We start from the raw sequence: 17,179 nt of genomic DNA, 5'->3' as shown, positions 1-17,179 counted from the left end.
GCAAGGGCCCCTGTATATTTATGATGTGTATATAAAAATAGATCTAAAATATTGACATCAATATGCATAGTATATATGGGTATATAAAATCTATATATGGATATTTTATGTATACATAAAATCTATATTGACAGATTAATAATGTATACATATTTATAAATATACATATCTAGAGAGACTCTATACATGTATTTTATATATAAATATATATAAATATATATATATATATATATATATATATATATAAAATCAACCATGACCTCCTTGAGGGCAAGCACCAAACCCTTCATAAATGTCTCTTCCCTGGACCACAAAGGCATCTGGGTACCTCTGGTTCAGATGAATATAATTATATATAACTATATAGATCTCTTTATAAAAATATATACAATCATACAAATTATATATATATATATATAAACAGCTGTATTTGGGCACAGTGTTGATTAGTACTGGAGAATCCCAGACTGCTTTGTGCTGGAAGGGACCTCAAAGCCCCATCTCATTCCAGCCCTTGCCATGGCCAGGGCCACTTCCACTATCCCAGTTTGCCCCAGTTTGTCCAGCATTGCCTGGAACACTTTTTTTTTTGTCAGAATGAGCCCTAACAGCACTGCCAGCTTCTCCAGAGGTTGAATGTTACCTCTTCCCTGTGATTTCATTTTTTGGCTGAGACTTCTCCCACCCTGAGGAAGAGATTTCCAGCTCCTTCACTCTGCTTCCCCTAAGCTGGAAAAGGCAATTTCAGCACCTCAATCAAGAGCTGTGGCTTCCCAAAGATTTGGGTGTTGCAATTTTATGTTTGAACCTGGGAAATAAAAATAATAATTCACCCTCCACTTCTCCTTCCAGTGCACAGTGAGGGACCCTGCTTCCAATTCCTGCCTTTAGTTCAACCTCCAAAATCAAATGTTGAAACAAAACCCTCCTGGCAGTGAAACTACAGCAGACAGACAGGGGAAGCTTTAAATAGATGGCTTAGTAATAGATCTGAGGAAAATTAAATCTCAGAATCCCCTGGGATCTGACAGGCAGACAGACCAGAATGACTGTAAAAGGCACCAGGAGGGGATAATGCCAGGAAAAAAAACCTGGATTGATGAGAAATCCTTAGTCATGGAGCTTGTCAGTAGGAAGGGAGTGTTCCCAGGACCCCAGAGAGAACAGACACGGCCATGGAGCCATGAATCAGTGCCTCCCATCTGTGCTCCATCCCTGCCCTTCCCCAGGGACTGCAACTGAGAGGGATTTGATGCCTCCCAGTGCCTGGCAGTGCCTGGGCTGTTCCAGAGGCCAGGAATGCACTTCCCAACAGCCCCAGAGCATTCCTGGAGGGAGGGACAAGTTCAGAGCAGGACCAAATCCTCTGCAACTGCAAACCAGCACTGGACACTGGCACAGTGCAGCTCTCCAGGAGATAAATCACCCCCTTCTTTCCAGCTGAAAGGTTCCTAAAGCATCACACTATTTTTACCAGATTTTTTTTCCCCTGAAGGAATTACTGTGCTCCATCACTGCTGCAGGTGGCAGAGGGGATCAGCAGGAACAGGAATGTGCTGCTGGATGCTCTGATCCCCAAATCCTGAGCCCATTTTTTCCCTGTTAAGTCTGACCCTGCTTACCAAGCTCAGACTTCCCAAACACACATGTTTTTCTAACAGCCTTGCTCAGACTCCACAGTGCTCCCAAATCATTCCAGCCCTGGCTTTTAGGCAACAAACATTGGGAAATAAAGCAGATGTAGAACCAGGACTGTGCTTGCACAACCTCTGTGCTGCTGAGGCAGGAAAGTCACAGCTGCACAATCCCCAGTTTGAAACCTTAAAGCACCAAGAAATGTTTCCTTAGCTCGGGCTAAGGTTTTACCAGAGCTGAGGTGAATCCTTTATGTCTTGATCCCAATGTGGGGTAATGCCCCAGGCCTCAGTTTCCAAAGACAAATTCAATTTTTACCTCAAATGATGCCACTACTGCCTTGCAACAGCAGCTCCTCCTTGGAAACCAGTTTGAGGATGTTCTAGATAGTTCAACTTGAATGAACCTCTGTGTGTATGTTCCTAAAGCACATTTCTGCCATAATACATACTGAGAACAAGGTGGATTTTAGCAAACTTTTTCTTTACTAAAGTCTCTTGTTATAAATTACACAAATAACTTTATAAACAAATCCCCCCCTGCTTGCATTTTGTTTAAAGTAATAACTTTATATCATACAAATAAAGAAATTTCAAGTATGAAAAGTGCATTATTGCAATAATACCTCTTTGCAAGTCCAAAAAATCTTGGTTTAGAATAAAACTGTAAAGTGTAAAAAAGGAGTAAAACAATCAGTGCCATCTATTCATTCAAGAAGTCCAACATCTTAAAAATGATGCTTAGTGTGTTGCAGAGGCAGATTTACATCTGAAAGCAACATGTAATTGAAAAGAAGCTGTGTGTGTTCATTGTTTTGCATTAATTCTCATTCTGGTTTTTGTGTGGGTTTTTTTTTTCCTAGTTTTCTTCACCTTTCTTGGCAGGAATTCTCACTAGAACCAGTTCTTGTCCTCAGCCATCAGCCATTCTGTGCTGCTGCCACCTGCATGGTGCCCAGATCTTCATCCTCCTCGTGCATCCTCTTCAAACTTCCTGCAGGAGGCAAGAGGGAACTTCAGCCAGGCCAAACCAGGACATTTAAACACTTCACAATGAAGTTTCAACTCAGCCTGCACACCAAAATCCCAAGAGTTTGGGATTCTGCTGCTAAAGGTTTGAAAAATGCCCTCACACCCCCAGCAGAAGCTTCTCACCTGTGCTGCCAGGTGGGACTGAGAGGGATCTCTCCAGCTGCAGAGGTGACATCATCTGGATGGTTAATTTTGCTAGATAGATGGCTTCATATTCCTGGAAAGGTCCAGAAATGTGGATTGGAATTACTCTGGCATAAAGCTTTGTAAGGATGAGCAGGGCCAATTCAGGGAGCATCTCATATTCAGGCACAGATTTGGGAGGAGGAGAATTCTTTGTTGCTTTGTCATGAATGACAAAAACCATCAGGAAGCCAGAGGAAAAGAAAAGTTCAAGGATGACTAAAGAAATGGCTTTAAGGAACAAACAACATTTCCTTTGCAGCTTCTTCAGCATCAACCAAGACATTTCAGAGCCTCTCAATCACTGCACAAACCAGGATTTTTATTTCTCCTCCATTCCTGGATTTGCTTTGTCCAAAGCTTAACTCTAAGGAACTGGGTTGCCCACTCATCTCCCTCCCAAGCTTTCCTCCAGCTCTTGACATTTCTTTGAAGCATATTGTATAAATATCTATTTGGCAGGAAGATGATTCATTAAATGGCTTTTCAGTTATGATCAGGAATTTAAAAAAAGTCACCTGAAGTTGATGGACAAATCCAGCATTAGGATTAATACAGAATCTTCTTTCTTGGACATAAGTAAATGCATCCCTTAAACAGAGAAGAAAACACTTCAGCAAAAAAATATATAAAAGTCTCTGTGGTTTAAGCCTTCCTTCAGATTATCAAATTTTCAGCACTACAGAACTTCTAAACTCTCCCCAGAACTGGTTTTAAATTGAAATTGCTTGGCCAAAGCAGGAAGCAGCAGCTGCACAATCCTGTCTGCCCAGCCCAGTGCTCAGCTCACTTTCCTGTTCAGCCCCTGGGGCTCTCCCAAGGTTTTATCCATGGATGGAGGTTGGTGCCCTCATTCCCTGAGCAGCAGGTGCCTGATTCTTATAGAAAAAGGGAGTAAACACAACTGCAGTGAAGGAAAATGGAATCATCAGCTCCTGGTAAAGCCTTGGGTAAGGCACTGAGACTGAGTGAAAACACAGCAGTTCCTGTTCCCTCCAAAATCATTATTCACTCACAGCAGCTGAATTAAAACTGAACAGCTCTTCTTACCTGTACTTCACCCCAAATGTTTCCATTATGTATGCAATAACTAAGGCAGCACTGCAAAAAACCAAATAAAAATTAGTAAAATAGCTTTCAATTGTTTAAAAACTACTATTATCAGGGTGGATCATTTCCTACCTTCTAGAAATCCCTGCATTCCCATGGACAAGAACTTTTCCTGAGAAGGAAAAAAAAAACCCCAAATTAACCATATTTGTATAAACTGAATAAAATTCTTTGAAATGTGGTTTTCCCTTGTTTTGGAGAACCAGGAAGCAGCAAGGCACACCCAAATAAACCAGGTGTTGTGTTCCTTCAGCCTGAATTTCTAACTGCACTCTGGGATCCAGAAGTGGGATTGCTGCTCCTGTGAGGATTCTGAGGGACACAATGGCCACAATGCAGATTTCAGGTCCTGCATTTGAGAGGGGACAAGGAAACCTCATGCACAGAACTCAGCTGAGTTTCATGTGAAAAAACCCCAAACCCCAGAGGCTGATTTTGCAGTTAGAGGCAAATGAAAGAACATTTTGCTCTGAATTGGTCTAACAGAGTTCAAATCAAGCATAATAAACCTCCCAAATTTAAGAAAAGCTCCTATTTAAGAGCCTCTAATCCACACCCCAAGTTAGTTTTAGTTTTATGAGGGGAAAGTTATTATGATTTTACCTCCACTTTGTAAACTTCCATCAATAAATTCTTTAGTCTGAAAAGAAAAAAAAAATACAAGATTCAAAGTTTCAGATTATTTTAAGTGCAAGTAGTAGTAACACCTAAATTGGGTATAATTTTTGTATCAGTGACAATAATGCACCTTCATGCAGACTTAAACCCCACTTCAACTGGACATTTGTGTTTCTTTTGTACTTTAAACTATTCCTAAAATTATCAGTGCAAAACCAGTGAAGGCACTTTTGGGTTTTTTGGTGGAAGAAGGAATAAAATCCTTTTGCTCAGTTGCAAACGGGACTAAAATAAAGACACAAACCCACAGCTCAGAATCAGGGGTTTGTTCCAATAATGGGCATTGTTTAATTTATGAGTTACTTTTAAATTCCTCTGCAGCAAACATGTTTTAAGACACTGGAAAACTTAGCTATTCTTTTGAGTTTGATACAAGAAATGTAAATATTCTTGGGCTCAAATAAAAGTTGCCCCCAGGTCAAGGGCCCCAGAATTCCCTCATGACCAAATCTCTCTGTTTTGAGGCCAGCCTTTTTTAATTTTTATTTCTTTTTTTTTTTTTGATACCACAACAAGAAGCAGCCCTTACAACTCCACCTGTTTCCACACTTGTAAAAAGGAGTTAATTACACTCATTAAAGTGTCAATAATAAAGTCAGGAGCTGGCAGCACTTCCAGGTGCCTGAGGCTGAGTATCCCAAATATGAAACTGGTATTTGTTAGCTCAGAAAACTCCTGGGGATTTCCCTTCCCAACCCATCCACTCACCATAGGGAAAAATCGGATTATATTCTCCACTGGATTATCTGCAATATCCAAGACTAAATACCTGCAATGAAAATTTCCTGTGAGTTCACAACACCACAGAGCTGCAGGAGGAAATCAGCACAACCTTTAATTCCTGCTCTGAGCTCCAGAAATTCAACCCAGAACCTGGTGAGGAAAGGAGTGGGGGAACTCCTCCAACACCCCTGACAGATTTCCCCTCTCAGAAATCCCTGAAAACTGAAACTGCAAATTACAGATAAATCTCATCTGCAGATTCCTTCAGGATGAATAAAATTTTGGATTTCAAGACTTTCTGCACCTCAGCACATTTTTCAAATAATTCAGACAAAGTGAAAATATTTGGAAAAGAAAGAATTTGGAAAGAACACACACACACAAACACAAAGGAATCTTGGTCATTTCTCACCTAAATAACTGCTGGAAGTTTGGTTTAATAAAATTTGCTTCAATGTTCTGCCGTATGCATATTACATGGGTTATTCCATGTTTCTGGAGTATAGGTAGCTGTGGAGAAAGAAAAAAAAATATCTTTTTTTAAATTACAGATTCATCTAGTAGACAGCAGGAGATAAGGAAATAATAATAATTAATAATAATATAAAGAAAAGCTGAAATAAATAGACTAGTAATAAATATATTACTATATTATACTATATTATACAGATAATTATACTATTTATATAATTCTATTTAAATATAAAAAATGACAATATGAATATAAAAAATAAACATATAAAATATGTATAAAATATATATTTATATGTAATAAATATATATTTATATGTATTTATATATTTTATATATAAAATATATAAAATATAAGATAAATATATGCATAACTAGATAATAAATATGTATATATTCTATATATAAACAGAAATATTAATAAAAATAAAAGCTGTATTTAGATACAAAATAGGAAAATAGAGCTCTATCAAGGCAAATCTGAGCTGGTTTTCTGGAATTCAGAGTGTAAAAATATTGTTTTTCCAAAAGAAAAAATGACAAAACAGGAAGGCATCCAATGAAGTTGTTTGTCTCTCTCCATCTTTCACTTTGCCTGAATTTTCAAGTCCCTACATGAGAGAGGAATTTGCAGCCAGCATTGGATTCTTGCTGGAGCCAGACCATGGAAATAAGATCATTTAAACCATGAGGCAAATTTGCAGAGCCAAGCTGTGCCTGAGCAGTGCTTGACTTGATTGTAATTTAATTTTCCTTCTTTTAATGTCTGTCTGTGAGTTCCCAGTTCTGGCAGGTCTTGCAACACTTCAGCAAAGGAAATAGGAATTGGTAAAGTGTCTCAAATAGCTTAAATTCTCTAAGAAAAATTATATTTAAGACTCAATTTTAATACAAATAGCTCAGGCCATTCCACAAATGCAGCACATATTCCTTCCACTTTGGCATTTTTCATGATCCAGTTCAGAACTGCAACCAAATTTACACAGATCTCCACAGTAACAAATCAAATCACCACAGCAAAGCTTCCCTGGGAGAGAATATTCTGAAAATCATACCTTGCTTTTCATAGCTGAAGAATATGGGCCTAAAAATAACCCAGGTAAGATTTCCTAGGAGGCAGGAGAAGAACAGACATTCAATACCAACTCCAGATGATTTGAAATAACACATTTCGCTCAGAACATAGACACAAATAATTTACATACTCCTGAAATGTGTAATCAATGTCATTTATAGCAGGACAAGGAAAAAAAAAATTGGTTTGGCAGGATAAAAGAAACATGATCTTGGTGCTGGAGATCTTGTTCTGGACCAGGAACAAAGTCCTTGGTTTGGATTAAGCTCCAGGTTGATTCCTGCATCTCACCCAGCCCCAGATAAAGGGAAGGGAACTCTTAACTTGGTTTATTATCCTGTCTTGTAATTAATTCCAAATTGCTCTGATGAGAAGAGATACACACATGGAAATTCCTCAAGCTTTGGCCTAGCAGTGGGAAAATATCAGTTTGGAACCATTTATCTGCCCACCAATGAAGATATGCAGGTGTGTAAATCTTCTCTTTTGCAAAGATTTTTGATTGACACCATGATAGGAAAATTTTAATTGTCCATCCCACTGGAGAACACTTCCAAGCCTAAGGTAGAAGGCAAAGCTTTAGTAATCATCTAAAAACATGCAGAAAGACTAAAATTTAATATTTGGGGGATTTCTGTTTTAGTACCTGCAGCACAGAGATGCAAACACACCTGTATTCCAAGCTGGCAAATCCTCACCTTAATTAACTAATTAATTCTGTCTCCCATGGTGCTGCCTGACACTTTACAGGTACAGACTGATTTTGATACCAGCTCTTTTTTCTCCTCATTAAATGCTCCACGGGTTTTGCCTCAAATAGTAAATAAAAGTGTCCTACCTGCATCTCTCTCCTCATGGGATAGGTCCAATCCTTAAAAAAAAAAATTAAAAATAATTATTTATACAGCAGAGAAAAAACCATTAAGGCAGAGATGTGGACATGCATTTTAGAGAAAATAACCACAAGTTCTGTACAAGCTCCCTGCTGCCTTTCCAGCACCACCCAAGTGCAAGGAACACTGTTTGGGAAGTTCATGTGAAGAAACCTCAAGTATTCTACAAAAAATCCTTAAGGCTGGAAAAGATCCTTATCAGCTTATCCACACCTCAGCTTTCTGCTGAGAAACTTCTCTCTGAAGTGTGGAGAGGAGAAAAGAGAAAGGAAAAAAGCTTTAGAACATTCTGTACTGGTGAGAGAAGCAAAGGAATTCCTTTGGCTGATGCATTCCTGCAGCCACTGAAATAACAGGAGATAACAAGCAGAGCAGGTGACTCCCTTAAAATCCACACTGCCTCACCTAAGGCACTCTGAATATTCAGAATTCAGCCCAAACAATTGCAGCAATTTGTGCTCTCCATGGCCACAGCAAGCCCTTAGTGAGTGTTTTATTCACTCCTCACACAGTCAATAAAACACTCCTGCCCATGACCCTGCTGGTCATTCACAGCCCAGGCCTGGGAGGGCTCAGCTCCCATTCCCCATGCCCAGAGCAAACACCAGGATCAACATTTCCAGCCTCTGCTCCACTCTGCAGCTCTGCCAGAGCTGAACAGAAACTGCTCAGCCAGGGAGAGACTATTCCTGTCTTTCCTTGCCTACAACTCCCACTGGCCTCTATTAACAGCCTCTTACTCATTCCTTGACCCTCACACATGAAGGAGTTGGAGCTGAGATCCCAGCTACCATCTGGAGGTAAAAAAAAAATTAAAAAAAAATAAAAGGAATAGTCAAATATATCCAATAGACTGCATACATTTATTTACATCACTCTGTTGTTTGATTCACAGCTAAGAAAAACCTTCCCCTATGTCCTGATGTCCTCAGAAGTATGGGGAAGTTAAACATCAAATATTGCAGCTGGGAGGGGAGGTGTGGATTACAGCAGGGAGGATCCCTTCAACTGCAGCACTGCTCACCTGAGCACCTGCACCTGTCCCAGGAGCATTAAATTCACATTAAACCTCTTTTACCAACACAATAAAAATCCTGTGCTTCCCTCAGACACCCCCACAGTGCACAGGGAGGATTTTCCAGCTCTTGGTTGTGGAATTAAGAAGGATTTTAGTATCAGTAAAGTTATTCTGGAAAAGCAGGCAAACAAACATTAAGCCACTCCAGAAAATCCTTTGGATAGCACCTAAAGTGGCAGCACAAACAGGGAAATAAAATGCACTGAAATGGGCTTTGCTGAAGACACACAAGTAGCTAAATTACTTCTGCATGTTCCAGCTGGAATAATAAACTGCTGGAAGCAGAAAGGAGAAACGCTGTGACAAAAGGATGATATTTACAGAAATGTATCCTTGAAGGGGGACCTGAGAGGATTCAGCACAACCCTGCTGGCTTGCTCTGGACACAAAAGCATCATTCACCTCAAAAAGCCAGAAAATCCCAGGTTTGTCCAAGTCTAAAACCAAGCCTAGGAAAAATAAACTCTGAAAAGCTTAAGTTGCACTCCAGGAATATACAAGCACTTTAGCAGGTTTATTACTCTGTTTGTAGAATTTAGGAATCTTAATCTGGAGCACAATGAAAACACAAATTCATCACTATTTTGGCTTAAAAACACATTTGAAATGTTCCTTTCAAATGCATCAGAGGCAGGAAATTTTTAGCCCAAACAGCTGTAAACTGTGCAAAATAAATAGATAAGAATTGAGCAATGCAAGTCCAAAGGGAACCAAATCCCAAGAGACGGCACAGATGTTCTGAACAAGAAAAAAATCACTACAGGCCCCAGACATTGGTCTTTAGTGCCCTCCAAGAAGCAAAAAAATACAGTTTCCAATGGGATTTAGTCTGCAAAATGACTCTGAAAGGAAGTGTTTAAGGAAAACATTTAATCTGAGACAAGTACACAAACTACTGAAAGAATGATTTTGGTGACTGCTGACAGCCCTCCAAGGCTTTCAAAACCAACAATGCCAGATTATTCAAATGTTATGCAAAGTTATGTAAAAATCCCAATCTATTAATGGGGGCTGAAGCCAAGCCCAGGTTCCATTTTAAGGAATTCAATCAGCAGCCAGGTTTTCCACACTGTCTGCAGCACCAAGCAGACAAAAAACAACTGAAAGCTTCTCTTTTGATCAGATCAAATGCAAGAATTTTGCTAAGAAAACAAAGGGTGATGCCAGAGGTGGAGGAAAGAGCAGCATTCCTTGCTGCCAAGGATTTGGGAGGTACTCCAGAACAAGTGACAACTCACTGGAAGCCTCACTCATCAATACCTGCAAGACACCAAAGAGATGGAGTGGAAAAAAATAACCCCTAGAATTCCAAAGTTTGAAAAATGAGCCACTCCCCTCTGCCAGATCTCCAGGGGAAGGGGGAATAAAGCACATTTCAAAGTTCTTCCTTCCCCATCCAATCTCCAGCTGAAATAAATGGAAGCCATGAATTAATAGGTGAGATTTGTCCACACTACAAAGAGCTTTTGGTATCCAATATCTGTTAGCTCTGCCAAAAAATCTGAGTTATTTTGTCCATATTTTGCCACAGCTACACCTGCTCTTCCTTACAACAGTTTAATGGCAAAAAGTGATGTGGAATTTTTTTTTTTTGTAACAGTGCCCTTAATCTAAAAAATTTATCTTATGATTTTTTTTTAAACAAGTTTAGCAGGCCTGACATTGAGAGTCTGGACCAAAGCAAAGAGGGTTTTTAAACACACCAGCCAACCTGCATCTGCCTGTCCAGAAGGAATGCAGTGAAATGGATGCACGTGACACAGCTCAGCTGCTCCCTCCCCGACAGCTGAAGCCTGCAGACCCATCTGATTTTCACACAGAAAAGGTACAGCCCCAGCCTTTGTCAGAGCTCAGCTCTGGCTGCAATCAAGCCCAGTTTAGGATGGTCCAGCTCCTGCTGCCCTGTAATTAACAGAGCCTGCAAAGCACAGGCTGGCCCAGGTGAAGGGAGAAGCTCTCAGAGATGCTGCAAAAATCACCAGGAAGAGAAATCCAACCGGGAATTAGAGGACATGACCTCAGGAAGTCTCTTCCTGATTTTCACTGTTGCTTTTCACCTGCTCAGCATCACCCACCCCCTGCAATAACTCCTCCTGCTTCCCAGACCCCAAATCCTTTGGAAAAGCTGCACAGAGCTCCCATTAAATCCTCCCTGCCCACTCCAGGTGCCCAACCCTTTCCCAACTCCCAGACAGTTTTTTGTTGTTGATTTATAGCATCACTTCCCTCTCCACACAGACTTCTCTCCCCATCCCAGCAGGGCTCCTGCACGATGGATTGTGCACCTCAACACCCAGGGCTGGGAGAATCCCCTTGCCTGAAGCTGTTTCCCTGTAACACTCCAAGCCTCTCCTCCAAACCTGCTACAAGGTTCTCCCAAAAGCTGTGAAGCTGGAGCAGCAGAAACTGTTACAGCAGCACAGGCAGGGGCTCTGACCTCTGCAGCTCCTCCTCTGCTCTGGCCAAGTGAGCTCCTGGCTCTGCCTTGAACACTGCACAGGAAATTCAGATTACAGCCTGTGTTATATCAGAACTCAGATTACAGCCTGTGTTATATCAGAACTCAGATTACAGCCTGACCGTGCTATATCAGAATTCAGACTACAGCCTGACCGTGCTATATCAGAATTCAGACTACAGCCTGACCGTGCTATATCAGAATTCAGACTACAGCCTGACCGTGCTATATCAGAACTCAGATTACAGCCTGACCGTGCTATATCAGAACTCAGATTACAGCCTGACCGTGCTGTATCAGAACTCAGATTACAGCCTGACCGTGCTGTATCAGAATTCAAGTTACAGCCTGACCGTGCTATATCAGAATTCAGATTGCAGCCTGACCGTGCTATATCAGAATTCAGATTGCAGCCTGACCGTGCTATATCAGAACTCAGGTTACAGCCTGATGTGTTATATCAGAATTCAGGTTACAGCCTGACCGTGCTATATCAGAACTCAGATTACAGCCTGACCGTGCTGTATCAGAACTCAGGTTACAGCCTGACCGTGTTAGAGAGAGCAGGATTGCATCAACTGCCAGCAGCAGCATCATCCCCCTGCCCAGGCTGCAGCCTGGATCGGGGCTGGCTCCTGATCCCACAACAATGACCTCCACACAAAGGCTTTCATTCGCACGCAGCTTTAAGGGTCATTCACACATTCACAAATGAGATCACACCTTGGGTTTGAAAGCATTTTACACATTATTTTACACAGCAAAGTGGAGGAGAGGGATGTTATCATCAAAGAACAAAAATCTCAATCAGTGTTTGTAAAATGGAACAACTGCAGAAGAAATCCTGAAATAATAAAGCAGTAGCAGAGCACACTCACTTCCCATTTTTTAATAAGAAAGGAGACAAACTAAATGAGGTACTGAAAAGAAAAATATTTGAGTATCACTGAAACCTGTCACATCTATCAGTGTGAAACGTGGTACTTAAGAGCCTCAAAATTAGCTACAAACAGGAATGAAGTGAAAGGTTGTGTCTTCAGTTTCAGTCAGGCTTCGTGTTCTTGGACAGTTCTGTTAAAATATGGGGGATACTGGAGAAATAGAATTATTTCAGTTGGAAGGAACCTACAACAATCATTTAGTGCAACTACCTGACCAGTGCAGGCTCAGTTATATATGTATTTTTTCCCCAGGTAGAAATCCTGGTGCAAGTCTATAAAATACACAGAATTAAACCAAATCCTTTAATTCCTGAAGGTGTGAGCGTGGCACTGCCATGAGCAGAACTCAAGGGGTGTTTGGACAGTGCTGCTATCCCAAAAGTGGCTGAGGGCTGGAGAAAGGGGCAGCAGAAAGGGTGAGGTGACAATGCCACCCTTGCACAGCTGCTCCATCCCAAGGCCACCACACTCAGCAGGGATGGAAGCAGATTTACTGGGAATTCTGTTTGTCAAGAGCACTCAGACAATGGGAAGGCCCCACCAGAGACATTTTTGGTATTGAAAATGCAAAGGAATACAAAAACAGGAAGGTGGAGAAGAGAGGAAGGAGGAGAGGAAGGGCAACAAGGAAAGAAGGAAGGGCAACAAGGAAAGAAGGAAGGGCAACAAGGAAAGAAGGAAGGGCAACAAGGAAAGAAATGCTATTTTAGCAGAGAGAAACACAAGCCACAGAAAAGGATAAAAGATGAAACTAAAGGAAAAGTAGAAACAAAATTCCTGTTTATCCCATTCCCTAACACTGGTCCTACAGGCACCTCATTAAATACCATCAGCACACAGGATCAGCAGCACTGCTAAAAACTTCCATAATGTAATATTTTTCCCAATAAAATTGGAAATAAAGCAGTGGAGGCAGAATCCATCAGCTGACAGGAAGCACAAAGGGTTAGGGAGTGCCACACTTACACAGGATATCAGAATTCCTCCTAGTGCTGCAGGAAGAGCTTTTCCCATGCCCCTTCTTTTTGAAATTCCTGAGTTGGGTTATACTGAGACAATCCTCATTTAGCTAAAACAACCCAAACATGCCTTAACTCCCAAATTCTCCAAACTGCTCCCCTGTGCCTGTGTGGATCCCACCAGGCCTCCCCGGGATGGGAGGCACAAATGAATCAGGACTGAGACACTGCTCAACCCCAGCTGCCACAGAGCACTGCTCTGATTTATGCAAAGCACTCTGATAGTATCCCACTGAGCTGTGATCAAAATCTGTCACCTGATTTACATCTCCCAGCACAACACAGCATTTGTTCTCCATTTTTTGGGCTCTATTATGTGGGCAGGTAAAATAATTCTAATGATACAGGCTTCCTACTTATTTTAAAGAGTCTGCAGAGGAGGGGAAAAGCTGTGTTTTAAGGGGTTTGTTTGTGTTGCCTATCAAAAGTGAGAGTAAAAAAAAGTTTAATAGATTTGTTCCACCTTTAGATAGGCTGCATCACTTCATAGTTAAAAAAAGCAGTCAGAAATACATTAGCATTTCAGACTAAATATAGCTGTCAAAAATGTAAATTTCTTTTTTAGAAAAACTCCACGTGCTAAAAAAGAACTCAGCTTTTATGCATAATAAAAAGGCAAATATGTCTGCTTAGTCAATAGGCTGCTAATTTAATTACAAAACCCATGGAGAGTCCTAAAAAAATATAAGTACATCACAAATACTTGGTTTGCTCAGCCTGATTGCAAGCAAATATGCTTTAACAAAGAAATAAACTGGTAATTGTTGCTGTGTTCTCATTATATATATATATATATCCTAGTCCTTTTTTTTGTTTGTTTTGTTTAACATTTAATGGGAAAATAATTTCTGTTAAATTCCTTCAATTATTCCAGTCCTTACTGATCTTCTTTCCAGAAGTACTAATAAAACAACATGTACTAATTGTTATTAATCTGACCTTTTTTAATGGGTTTTTAGCCCTATTTTTTCCTCCCAGTAAAGTTTGAGACCTGACCTTAGAAAACGTGCTGATTTTAGAAAAAAAAAAAACAAAACAAAAAACAAAACAAAACAAAAAAAAACAACAAAAAAAACCTCTAAGCTTAGAAATGGTTCCACATCACATATAATCACTATTACTCATAAAACTGAGATATTCACCATCACCCAACTGTAAAAGAACACACAGTTCACAGACATTCTCAGAAAAGCTTTGCCAGAATGATGAGTTCCAGGTTTTCTGGCATTTCCCAAGCTCCCAGAAGTATCAAGAGCCAAGAGGTTTAGAAATGCAGCAATCCCAAACACCACACTATGGATTAGGGACAGGACAAACAACATCCAGGCTGGAAAAGTGACCTATTTATCAGAGCCCATCCCTGCAGCCTGCCCCAGTCAATCCAGGCTGCTCTCTCCCCTCAACACTTCTCCTTGTGCCAGGAAGGAATGGGATGCTGTGCAGATTTGGCTTCATTTTTAATTATTATGATGATTATTAAAGCTGTGACATGGTCAGGAGTGTCAGCTCAGAGAAGGCAGCTGGGGCTGGCACTTGGAGTGAGTTAAAGAAGTGACAAAGCTGCACTTTTGAGCAGCCAGGGATTCCCCAAGCTCTCCCTCCTCCCCTTCCCAGTATCTTGAAATCAAATCTGCCAAGCCAGCATTAAACCATCCATCACCAACTTCCCAAAATATGAGGGATTACTGCTCATTAAAGAGCCTCCCCACTGCAATGCACAGGAGCATCTTCTGCTTTCCAGGAAAATCCACTTTTTGTGGGCAGGATGATTTTAATTTTCTCAGTTTGCTTTTCCAAAGCAGTGTCTGAAGGACTGGGCTAAATCTCCTGCACTTTGCTTTTAACAAGTTACCTCCACAAGAACTTTGACACTCACCACTGCCTTTCACTTTCCTCTTTCCCCCACATGCTCCAACTATTTATTATCTTCTATCAGAGCTCAGAATTTGCTGACATGATCTTGTATTTAGATTAAGTCAGACACAAAAGCAGCACATTGAAAAGAAATTCTTACAGTTTTTAGAATCAGTTCTTGAAAATCCCCACTATGTGACATTCTAACATACTACAAATTATATTATTTACAGACAGCCCATGCAAAAAGACAAAAATAAAAGCTACTCTGAAAGACACTGTACCACAATCTCAGTTTTCATCAGTTAAGAGTTGCTAGACTGGCACTGAGTTCTGGTTTAGTTTTTATTTTAACCCCACATTCCTCTTTAGTCATTTTAGATGAAAAGCCACCCAGGCTGATTTAGTTAACAAAACTGTGGATAACACAATTGGTTTCTCCAGAAAGAAAATATATTTAAAAACAAACAAATGATAAACCTCACAGGGTGGCAGATGATTTGTGTTGAGATACAAAGTGATTACAACTTTGTGAGAACAACTACATGACTTGTAACACCTCCAGAGCTCTGAAGTGATGAGGAGCATTAAATCCTGACCAAAAAAAAAAAAAAACCAAAAAACCAGAACAAAAGGAGTCACTCCCATATTTCAGGTAATTTATCACCATAACAGCATTGAGCAATGCTGTTCAAACAGAAATAAATGCTGATGTTTAGAAATATGACAATCTACAGACGTCTGAAGAGCTCAGACACTCTCAGCTTCCCTCATGCAGGCTGTGACATTTCACATTAAATATTTGAGGCCACCAAAGGGGGGGGGTGACAGTCGGGGACGTTTGTGACACACAAAAACAAATCAGCAGCGCCCAGGGTCAGCGCCGGGGAGTTCAGCCAAGTTCAGAAATCAGACACCGCGCTGCCTGTGACAGCGCACAGCTCAGCCCGAGCGCACATTGCCACCTGTCCTCGTCCGCAGAGAGCTCCTGGCTCTGCAAGTCCATGAAAACACAGGGAGGAGAGGAGGGGAGGAAGGCACCGAGAGCCCGGAGGGGACCGGCAGGTAACTCCTGTGGGGCTGCTCACACCGGGACACGGCCGGGGGCCTCACCGAGGCAGGGGGACACACACAGGCTGTGACACACCGAACGCAGAAAGGGGCATGAAAAGAGTGGGGGCCGCTGTGGGTGGGTAAAAGCCAAAGGAGATGGAGCGGAGGGGCTCGGTCGCCTGAATGTGAGGGTAGCGAGATTGCCCGGAGAAGCTGTGGCTGCCCCATGCCTGGAAGCGCTCAAGGCCATGTTGGACAGGGTTTGGAGCAACCTAGGATAGTGGGAGGCTTCCAGGCCGGAGGCACCGGGGAGCGGAGATGCCGGAGGGCTGCGAGGCGATGGAGGGAGCAGAGCCCGACAGCGAGCAGGGGAGGGGAGACGCGGCCGGTGCTCACAGGGGGTGTCAGCAGCACAGGGCGGGACACGGACCCGCGGCCTGCGATGGATCCCAGCGGGAATCCCGCGGGAAGGGGCGCGGGAGGCACCGCAGGGCGGGCAGGGCTGTGAGGGGAAGCCCCGGCGGGGCCGCGAGCCGGGCGTGTGCGGGGGGCCGGGACCGGAGCTCCCGCTCACCTCAGAGTCCTCTTTGGCCTGCGGCAGCGCGGGGAAGGCCGGTTTGGCGAGCTCCATGGCCGGGCGCTGTCCGGGCGGGGCAGGACCCGGGGCAGGGCGGCTATTTGGGCAGCGGGGCCGCGGGCTCCGGCTCGGGAGCGGCAGGAGATGGAGGCGGCGGAGGAGGAGGCGGCGGCGGCGCGCTCAGCCGCTCGCGCCCGGCCGCCATGCTGCTGCTGCTGCTGCCGCCTCTTCTTCCCTCCTCCTCCTCCTCCTCTTCCCACCTCTTCCTCCGCCCCCTCCTCCCCCTCCTCCTCCCAGCCTCCCGCCCGCCCCCGGGCCCCGCTCCCTCGGCCCCCGCCCCGCTCCGCCCCGCTCCGCCCTCAGCGCTCTGCCCTCCCCTTACGGGCATTCGTTTAATGAA

The 17,179-nt window shown here is 42.5% G+C and overlaps 1 protein-coding gene across 1 annotated transcript; it reads right to left on the bottom strand.

Annotated features, from left to right (window-relative positions):
* Positions 1–2,097: 2,097 nt before the first annotated feature.
* Positions 2,098–17,042, bottom strand: STYX (serine/threonine/tyrosine interacting protein). The gene is made up of 11 exons (XM_071426107.1): positions 16,777–17,042; positions 7,745–7,777; positions 6,887–6,940; positions 5,773–5,870; positions 5,346–5,406; positions 4,563–4,599; positions 4,032–4,071; positions 3,900–3,950; positions 3,368–3,440; positions 2,790–2,883; positions 2,098–2,628 (listed from the first exon to the last, which is right to left on the bottom strand). The coding sequence occupies exons 1-11, from the start codon at positions 16,831–16,833 to the stop codon at positions 2,555–2,557; spliced, it is 672 nt and encodes a 223-aa protein (XP_071282208.1). The 5' UTR covers positions 16,834–17,042; the 3' UTR covers positions 2,098–2,554.
* Between the last annotated feature and the right edge of the window lie 137 nt (positions 17,043–17,179).

Source organism: Agelaius tricolor, unplaced genomic scaffold (genome assembly GCF_023055355.1).
Source record: "Agelaius tricolor isolate 1412-34295 unplaced genomic scaffold, bAgeTri1.0.p SCAF_5, whole genome shotgun sequence".
Taxonomy (NCBI): Eukaryota; Metazoa; Chordata; class Aves; order Passeriformes; family Icteridae; genus Agelaius; species Agelaius tricolor.
Note: the sequence above shows the minus strand (reverse complement) of the source record. Positions and strands in the feature narration are given on the sequence as shown.

Bases quoted from the DNA above. Each gene is read 5' to 3' on its own strand.
- STYX (XM_071426107.1), bottom strand. From the start codon at position 16,833: ATGGAGCTCGCCAAACCGGCCTTCCCCGCGCTGCCGCAGGCCAAAGAG. The intron at 5,871-6,886 runs GTATGATTTTCA...CTTTCTCCACAG, and splicing joins CTTCAGCTATGAAAAGCAAG to CTACCTATACTCCAGAAACA. The intron at 3,951-4,031 runs GTAGGAAATGAT...GGTTTTTTGCAG, and splicing joins AATGCAGGGATTTCTAGAAG to TGCTGCCTTAGTTATTGCAT.